This window comes from Opisthocomus hoazin, chromosome Z (assembly GCF_030867145.1).
Source record: "Opisthocomus hoazin isolate bOpiHoa1 chromosome Z, bOpiHoa1.hap1, whole genome shotgun sequence".
Classification (NCBI taxonomy): Eukaryota; Metazoa; Chordata; class Aves; order Opisthocomiformes; family Opisthocomidae; genus Opisthocomus; species Opisthocomus hoazin.
In genome coordinates, this window is record NC_134454.1 from 47,304,049 (window position 1) to 47,314,085 (window position 10,037).

General features: G+C 40.8%; 1 protein-coding gene across 1 annotated transcript; it reads left to right on the plus strand.

The window, feature by feature from the left end:
- Positions 1-740: 740 nt before the first annotated feature.
- On the plus strand, positions 741-2,290 carry LOC142358945 (protein FAM240B-like). The gene is made up of 2 exons (XM_075411713.1): positions 741-880; positions 2,212-2,290. The coding sequence occupies exons 1-2, from the start codon at positions 741-743 to the stop codon at positions 2,288-2,290; spliced, it is 219 nt and encodes a 72-aa protein (XP_075267828.1).
- The last annotated feature ends 7,747 nt before the right edge of the window (positions 2,291-10,037 follow it).

A 10,037-nucleotide genomic window follows, 5' to 3' on the forward strand; every position in this document is an offset into this window, starting at 1 on the left:
AGATATACTTCTCTTAGGATAAGATTCACTCTGAAATTTATTTTTAAGATGACATTAAATGAAGGGGAAGTACAGAATGGGCACAGGCATATAAATATATTCAATTAATTTTCTCTGTTTAGAAAACTGCAGAAGAGAGAGAAATACTTTACAAGCAAGGTGGCTTCTGCAAGTCAGCATCTTACAAAATTATGTACATACTTTTATACATATAAATTTTCTCCATTCCCAAATAAAGCTAAAGCAAGTGTTATAATGATTAACAGCAAATCACCAGAGCTCTTTTTCTTCATTGTTTTAATCTTAATCTTCAATGGTCACTTTATCATTTAGCAGACATAAAAACAGCAAAGAAAAATCCCACTAGATCTGGCAAGTTTTATATTTCATTTCCATTTATGAGTACAGTGAAAGGTATCTTAATTATTAAGCTAGAGAATACAGTAGAACTGTCCTGCATTGTGATCTTAAAGGTCACAGGCAGATGGAGGTGAGAAGTGTTTGAGGCGAATGAGCAAGAATTCAAAGCACTGCAGACGGCATATCTTCAAGTGTCAGAGCTAGCGATGAAAAGCTTAAATAGTGAGTCATGCCCACTGTTGCCCTGATCCTCCAACAAAAGACTGTGTGACCCTAATGCTGTGAAAATCCAAAACAGCAAGAGTGTCCTTTAGCCATGAAAACGGATGAGGAACTAATAATTTGTCATATGGTTGTTTCACATTTCTCCTTTAGAGAAAATGAATAGCCAATACATACGTCATGAAGTGCGGGGATGCGAAACTAGTGACCTGCGGAACTTCTGGGAAAAGACTATCGAACAACAAACTCGGTATCTGCAAATTGAAAAAGAGCGTCAGCAAAGAAGTGCTCTGACAAAGTGGGTAATTTGCTTCTGGAAAGAAGAAAAAGATCGGAGATTGCGTTCTAATTCTTTTTTGAAGAAAAGTGATACTTATATTTGAGTCATGCAATGAAAGATTAAAGCATTTTTCTTAGATTTCTAGAAAATAATAATGCTTCCCAAACTGGCATGACAATGCTAATGTGTCTAAGCTATGGCTTCACAGGATAAGAGAGTAATTCACTCTTGTTCCATAAATGGATCCAAAGTCTGGAACTTTCTGAAGTTGTCAGGACAACTTCTAGCAGTGAGTGCTTGTCTTGAACATCAATGCTTATGTTCACAACAGAGCTAGCACAGAAGTGTACCTGGCCCAGTTTCTTTCTCTGTGGCCTTGTTTTCACAAGAATATAGTTTGAATTAATCAAGATGGCTTAATTTGCATAAGGTAAATCCATAATAAAGCAGATGGTCCAAGTATACTAATTGACCAAGGCAACGATCATCCATAGCCGTATTTACCCTGATCAGTCATACCTACCTTAATCAACCACAATGAGAAAGACCAGTCTGTGGCAATATTAGTACAGTTTTACTTCACATGAAGTCTCCAGAAGTTGAAGGCACATGCAAAGATGGCTATTTCGGCTGGAGATCATTCAATGAGAAAGCATTTTTTTCAACATCTCCCTCATACCTCTCTTTGGATTGATGCTCAAAAACAGAAGAGCAAGGATGGCTTTGCATTAATAACCCTGGATGAAGGAACATTGCAATAAGTCTGTAGCATGTTTTATTCATTTGTAACAAACCTAATTTCAGCATCTCAGCTTCTCAGCTGTGAAATTCCTGTCTTTTCTATTTAAGGCAGTCTTTCTGTTGTACTTAGATACTACCAAAAACAAAACACAGTACCACCTATCACCTAAAGCTGTCTGCTGCGGGTCTCACAGAAGCTTCAACATGCCCAGTGTTTCCAAGCCAAGTAGCACTCAGGAGCCTCTATGCAGTGCTTTTTTTAATGCACTTCTGAGGAGATATGGGACTGGGGAAATGTCGGGTGATGTTACCCAGCAGGTGGCAGCAGGCAGTCTCCAGTGGAGATGACAAGCCTCTCCAGCACACTCGGGCCCGTAAGAGAGGGCACACTGAAGATGGAGGTGAGCTACAAAGCTCAGGTGAGCCCTAGTCCGGATTTAAGAGCTAGTCCTGAAGTGCCATCCAGCAAAACACTCTAAAGGAGCAGGACGGTTTGCATGACAACTGGGGGAAAGCACCAAAGGATAGCACCAGTGGGAAACATGAAGAGTATAAATCTGTTCCCTGTAAAAATATGGGGACAAGCTGATCTGTGTTTCTGTCCTTAGGCTCAGAAATGAATGGATGGAGAGGCTGGAAAAGCGGATAAAGATGTTGCGGACCCAGCCTGAAGACCCATCTAGCTGAAGATCCCACACTCATTACATGCTTGAGGAGAAAGAATATTGTTTTGTAGGCAAGCATGATGGTGTGATGCAAAAGCTTAAGTCAATTTTACTTTGTGGCTTAAATGAGCTATAATTAATTAGCTGTCATTGTTAGAAGTTTCATATGTGAAATGTTTATTACTGCTTTTAAGATTATGCATCCATTCCTTTGTTTGATAAACAGAGACTGAAGTACTCTGAAGTCTTCGAGACTAATAAATCATGGTTCACTGAGCTGTAGATACCTGGAAAAGGTTTAGTTACAAGTAGTGCTCAGCAAATGCGTTTCCTTGACATTTTAGCTTTCTGTATAGACTGATTACAATCTAATGAAGTTATTCTCTTTCAAAATTGTTTAATGAATAGTTGAGTTTGGGGTTTTTTTTTCAAACACAGCAAAGCCCAAGTCAGACTAACGAAGAGAAGACATGCATGAACAATACCACCACACCCCAGATGACTAGTGGACCCAAAAATCGGAGGGATTTATGGACCCTAACTGCCATATTAAAAGTCTGTGAAGATATTAATATGTATCCTGAGAAACTGGCTCTGTGAGACACCTACAAGAGTAGTTTAATTAGTTAACCCACATTAGCTAACTTGAGACACTATATCAGCAAAGACAAAACAACATGGAGTTTTGAGGCTGTTTCTGGTACTCAGCTTGGCTTGTCTAGATCTGCACTGATATCTCTGTTTCACAGAGCACCTTGATTCATTTTCACAGCTGTCTGTCATCATGAGTGACGAGCACACCTTTTCTTCTACCACTTTTCCCCTCTACAACCCAGTATATATAAAAATACAAGTACCTTCAGAAACATGGCAAGTTCCCTCTCCCACATTTGCCATTAGTAAAAAATGTTTCTAGCTCCCTTCCTAATGCTTCATTAGGCAATATGGCATTTCCTCCAACAGTATCAAAGCGTTTCCATAGGCTGGTGTAATAAAATTGCTTCCTTTTTAGGGTGGCTGTTTTCTTGCCACTAGGATGCTTGCAGTAATGTACTGCAAAATTAGTTGTTTTGAGCATGCTAAAAATCTCTTCCCTCACTTGCTTAACCTTTTCATCCCTTTTTATAAGACTGTTTCACTACTTCTCTAGTAATTCATACTGTTTCAGAGTGAATAAGATTTGAATTGCCAGTGGGGTGAGAAGAGAAGGTTTGGCCTTTTAAAATATTTAGGACATCTGGTCTTTTTAAAGCAAACCAAAAATTTTAAATGCTACTTTTCTCTCTTTACCCATCACCTTTTAAATTCACTTTTGTGTGTCCCAGGGTCAAACCAAACCTATTATGGGAATTTAAACATGTAAATAATGTTTGGGAAGCCTGAGAAATACATGAAAATGTAAAAAAAAAATATTACCTTGGAACAAGTACTCAGAAATCAAGACATCAGCAGGTGTTTCACTGAACTTAGAGAGCAGCGTTTGCCTGACAGCTGAAAAAAGCTGCTAAACTCATGTTCTTCAGTTGAGTCTTTTTCTTAAGCAATTTTTAAAGTAACATCAACTGGGAATACACAGGACAACAGTATAATTATAATTAAAATAATGCCAGGAAATGACTCCCAAGTCCCTCATTGCATATCTTGTATGGTTATGTCACTTAAGAATGCTTTGGAATAGGTCCCTATCAAGGTAGAACACCCCAAAATCATCTCTTTAAAATGATAAAAAGGAATGTATTTTTTACAGACAGAATCTATTCCAGCCCAAGGCCAAGAGGAATTCTGAAAACATATTTCCAGAATTAAGCCACTATTCTTCTGAGCTTTGCAATATTACCTTTAGTGTCTAGATGAGTCATTTCAGGCTCAGGTTCCACAGCATTATGTTTAGGACTTTGGGCCACATAATCTTGATTTATCCAAGTGCTAGCAACATGTTTTGATACAAACACCACCACTCTTGCAGGGGTAATCTACCTAGGAGTTTTTTAAATTACCACCAAAAAGAGAATACAAATCCACATAAATGCATACAATCTAGAGTCAATCAGCAAAAATAAAGAAGTGTGATGGCATTAAAATTCAAATCTGAATGTCAAGAAACAATCTTAATCAGAAGATGGAGCAGACTGCAAGATGAAAATGGTTGCAGCAATTTGAAAACACAAAAATATAAGGCTTTAATTTACCTTGAAGGTAATAAGAGAAATCAAAAGGAGGCCAAAAAAAAAGGTAACCTGCAGCTTAAGAAATGAGCCAGAATGTTATAAAAAGAAGTAGAGAAACTTGACTGTAGGGCTGCAAAAGTCATCAGCTAAAAACTCATAAAATCAGATGGGTTTTATAAAATCATTATGGTTAGAGAGCATGCTTAGATGCTCTTCAGACTATTTTTCACCAACATGCAGTTTCAGAAGAGTGTGGTTAAACAGGTTAAACTTAATAACTCAAACGCTTATAAAACAGCTGCTTGAAGAAGCACATCATTTCTCTTGATTTTTTTCTATCCATATTTTCACATTGCTTTAGAGTGTAACAGCAAGAGATTTTGAGTTACGCCAATCTAATTTTCTTAGCTATGTAATTAAAATGTGGTAGGTACTTGCTTGTCTTCCTAGCTATCATTATTTTACCATTCCTTCACTTCATCCTGACACTGAGCAGCAAGAAAATGCATGTTGCTTTCTCACTAGGAATGCGTGGTACAGAACTTTTTGAGAAAGCTTGTAACAGTGACAAAAATCAAATGTAGTAAAGTTTTACCATCCGCTGAAGCAAACATTAAACAGTCTGGACCCAAGTCCTTTTAGATAGTATTTATGGGAAGCACGCTGTGTGTTAGCAGAAGAGTGACAGATACTCCATTTTAGCTGTATTAATGATCCTTCTAGCGTATGGATAAGGGCTGACAGCTGTGAAGAATGATTCTGTCAGTGACTTAACAGACTTCTTAACAGTTTAGCCCAAACTGAGACAGCTTAAACATAGTTCTTTGCTCAGTAGTCATTCCTGACCAGCATCCTTTCCTAACCAAGGAGCTCCTCTCAGGAGCTCTTTAATTAAAGAGCAAATAAGCATAACTCAGCCACTGTGGCCAGGTTTTGAACTGGTAACTGATGCAAGTCAGGCAAAAGGGCAGATGTCTTTCTGGTAATATGGTAGAGAAAAATCAAGGGAGATGGTTCAGCTATGCCTGGCTGAAGCTCCCCAGCCCTGCCACAGCAGAGTTTCTGCAGTGAAGCCTACCCTACAGCCCAGTGCAGAATCAGCCAGCAGACTGTCTTCAGCATGACACTCAAAGGTCATGTGTTCCCGACTGCACAACCACATCGTGTCCATACCGCTATGCCTCTTTGGGCTTCTGGCCACATTCACTGAAAAGGAGACTGATCTATTGGCCAGTTCTGAGGTGCTTGAAGTTGTCAGCACTGAAATAAATCCACCATACAATACCAAGTTCTCCTACCATACTCTGTGTTTAGTGTCGCATCAAGTGCAGATGAGTTATTTTACAGAAAACCCTACAGGCTACCTCCAAGATTTTGATCCCATGATACATAAGAAACTTGAGAGAAAATCCATGCCACACAAAGCTCATTGTGTAAACAGAACAGATACAGCAGAGCAGGAGCGGAAAGATGTACCAGAGCCAGAGGTCAGGGAAGAGCCATGGTGACTGGATGGGGTACAAAGTCAAGATCTAATTGCTCCACACGGATAATGTGATCCATGTACACAGTAGACAGTACTCCAGGTGGAAATGAAAGCCATTGATGGTTTCTTCTAATAAACAGGTCTGACAAATAAAAACATCCTGAATCAATCTGTGAAAGGTGCCATAGCTGTGGCATAACACACCACATGTCATGGGAATCACTACTCATGTAACTGGATTTTCACCGTAAAAGTCTGAGGAAAATGAAAAGTCAGATGCCACTGGTATGCCAGATTCACTAAGAGAACAGGGAGATCTTTGAGTCTGGAGAAGCAGGATGGATATCTATGGAGAGGGAAGTTAAAGAAGGTGAAAAAGAGGTAATGTCTTAAACTGAAAGTGGTTTGAAGAGATTCAGCTGAAGGTCTAACACTGATTACAGGTTTTACTGTTTTGAGCCATCCTCTCACCCTCACAGTCACACATGGAGCCTCCCCCAGACATCACTGCTGGTGTTAGCTCAGCCATGTCCACATTAACCACACATGATCTGCAGCAACTGCTCAGTGGAAGTTACATTAGAGATAGATCTGGACCCTAAGTCATGGTGTGTGAGCTTTTCGATACTCAGATAAGGCACTTGCCCTTGCTAAAAGCTGCAGCCACTCCCTTCTTGTGTAAAGAGGACTCTGGGTCAAACTGACTTACATCCTACAAGCAGGACAGGTAGGAGAGTCCTGAAGTTTCAAGGCTGATGAGGAATACTCGTAACCGTTACAAAGTATGTCAAAATGTAGACAGGTTTTTGAATGGCCTCTGAATGTACAGGTCTAAATTTATTCCACTTACAATAAGAATCCCATTCTGAGAGTGGCCCTGTGGGTCAGGGCAATCCACAGTATCAATACAGACTGGAGGATGAATGAATTGAGAGCACCCTTGTGGAGAAGGACTTGGGAAAATTGGACATGAGCGAGCAATGCGCACTTGCGGTCCCTGAAGATAATCGTAGCCTGGGTTCCATGCAAAGAAGTGTGGCCAGCAGGCCAAGGGAGGTGATTCTCCCCATCTACTCGGCTTTCATGAGATGCCACCTAGAGTTCTGCATCCAGATGTGGGGTCCCCAGTACAAGACAGACATGGACCTGTTAGAGTAGGTCCAGAGGAGGGCCACCATGGTCAGAGGGCTGAAACACCTCTGCTATGGAGAGAGGCTGAGAGATTTGGAATTGTTCGGCCTGCAGAAGAGAAGGTTCCAGGGAGACCTCATTGCAGCTTTTCAATATATAAAGCAGGATTATAAGAAAGATGGAGGGAGACTTTCTACCAGGGCCTGTACTTAGAGGACAAGGGGTAACAGTTTTAATCAGAAAGAGGGTAGATTTAGATTGGACATAAGGAAGAAATTTGTTACGATGAGGATGGTGGGACACTGGAACATGTTTCCCAGAGAAGTCATGGATTCGCAGTCACTGGAAGTGTTTGAGGTCATGTTGGATGGGGCTTTGAGCAACCTGATCTAGTGAAAGATATGCCTGCCCATGGCAGGGGGGGTGGACTAGGTGCTCTTTAAAGGTTCCTTCCAACGCAAACTATTCTGCAATTCTATGATTCTGTGATTTTCTGATTCTATAATAAGAGCAAGGACAGCACAGTGCCTGCAGTAAGCAGGGAAAATCAAACCAGAGTGCCCAAAGACATGTTCTGCCTGAGAGCCTCCAGAAAAGATGGCTGTGATATGCACCTAGCTCACAGCTCTTTAGGTTGATGCCTTGCATTTTCAGGGCACTTGTCTGTTGGCAACCTGCTGTCTGTAGCTGCTTGTAGCCTCTTGGAGAGTTAGCCCAGTACAGGCACAGTTTATAAAGTGCTGTCACAGGATACCCTACTTACAGCACTTAACTATTCTACCAACACAACCTACTTTTTGCTAATGGGTAAATATGGTATCCTCAACCTATCTTACACTTCTATAATTCATCCTACTTTTAGGATTCATATTACTAATATGAGCAACCCCAGAGCATTCCTCACAAAGAAAAAACTCCCTCAGCTCTTCATTCTCCTCTGTAACCATTGTATTATTAGTGAGCATAGTGTGCAAGATCTTGGTTGCAGCTGCTATAAAAGCACTGAACCTTTCCCAGAGGCTTGTTTTTATTCCCACCTCACTCCTTGCACATATTATTTTTCATAATCTCACCACTCTCTTTCCCAGAGGATTCAGTGCAGTAGCCATGGTGTCAGAGGTCACCGGTGAAGTTTACTCTGAGATTTGAGTGCTTTGTGTCTGTGACCCTTTGCGCCTGCTCTGCTTCAGGAAAGAACAAATGCACCAAGTAGTCTAATAGCAACCTGCCAACATTCGCTGTAGAAAACAGAGCTGATTTTGAATTGTAAAACTTTTAGAGACTTTTCAGGGACTGACTCCAACTGCTTTAAAATGCACTGACTATCTCTAAAACCAGAGAGCAGTCACCAAGTGTTTGAATAGTTTTATTTCTCCTTATCCCAGGATGAGAGTTTAATAACAAACTCTATCCCAGAACAAATGTTTATGGACAAGTAATAAGGTCCTTTGAAACTAGGGGATTATAATAGAAATGCTGACACAGCCTTACCCATGGACAGGAAAGAACTGTGCTGGTATAATTATTGAATACAACCTATAATCTTTATGGTGCTCTAAGTCAAAAGGAAAATGAGAGGCTTTGCATAATGATGAAAATCTGTGAGGGCTTTGATGTTGCTCTAATCCTACACTACCTAATAGTTCATTTAATGTCCAAGCAATGTGAATGAAATTTTGTGTGGCATTTAAGAGTCTTGTAATAAGAAAGGTTAGAGCAGAAACCAACTGGAAAAAAAAAATCTCTGTTTGACTTGACTTACTTCGATTAAATGCTATTATCAGAATACCTAAGCAATGTTTCATGATTTAGGTCATGTTTTAAAGTGAAGGTCTGAGAAATTGTCAGATAGCTTATTGAAAAAGAAAAACAAACAGAAATCAGGTAATATAATCCTTGTATTGTTTGCAGGTTATTAATAGGCAATGTTACAGGAAAGGCCAAATCCTGTAATAGCATTTTTACCCACAGAGAGCAGCTTCAAAGCTGAGGATCAGCTGAAATAAAACCAAGAGCAGTGGGCTTCTGTGTGTTGTTGAATGGTCCCACCAACGGTATCAGTAGCCACCCCAAAAAGAACTCTGCAAGTGGTTCCTCAGTGGTTTCTAGAGCTACGCATGCATAGATTTGTGTACTGAAATGGTACCAAAACCCCTAGGCACCCTTATCATATAACACAATAGTCCAAAAGCAGTAATATTAACAGGAACCAGAGAGTCAGAAATGCCGAGGCTTTTTTACAGTTCCTGGGGACCTACTGACCTGTGGGAATAGAGAGACCCTTGAGAACAGCTGACGCACAGTGTGAAGAGGAACAGCTGAGCTAAAGAGAGGAGCTCTGCGACACAGCCCAGATGCTTGACACACAAGAGAGCCATCTTGCTCCATGCCCATCTCTCTGCCCCCATGTCTTTTGCATATTGCAGGATTATTGAAGAGGGTTTTGCTCTGATCCTTAAGGTTTCTCTCCACTGAATGAAAATCTTGGAGGGCCGGAAGACCAGGCTTTTTCTGGACATTCCTCAACACAAGTTCACAGGGTGATTCATGGTCTCCAATTTAATTTGTAGAATCGTAGAATGGTTTGGGTTGGAAGGGACCTTTAATATTGGATATAAGGCCCCCTTAAAGTACTGAATGGCTGCAATAAAGTCTACAGAAAGCCTTCTCGTTTCCAGGCTGAACAAACCCAACTCTCTCAGCTCTTCCTCATAGGAGACGTGTTCCAGCCCTCTGATCATTTTCGTGTCCCTCCTCTGGATCCACTCCAACAGATCCATGTCTTTCCTGTGCTGAGGGCTCCAGAGCTGGACACAGTACTCCATGTGGGATTATTAACAAACAGGTGAGCAGACAAACACTAGCAGCTCATAGCCCCACTCCTAGCCTCAAGCTGTGCCCTCCCCTCTGGCATCCCCACCTCCTTCCTTGTGGTCACAGAGCTGCTGTGGAAGCTGCACAGTGAAGCAAGTAACAGAATCCAT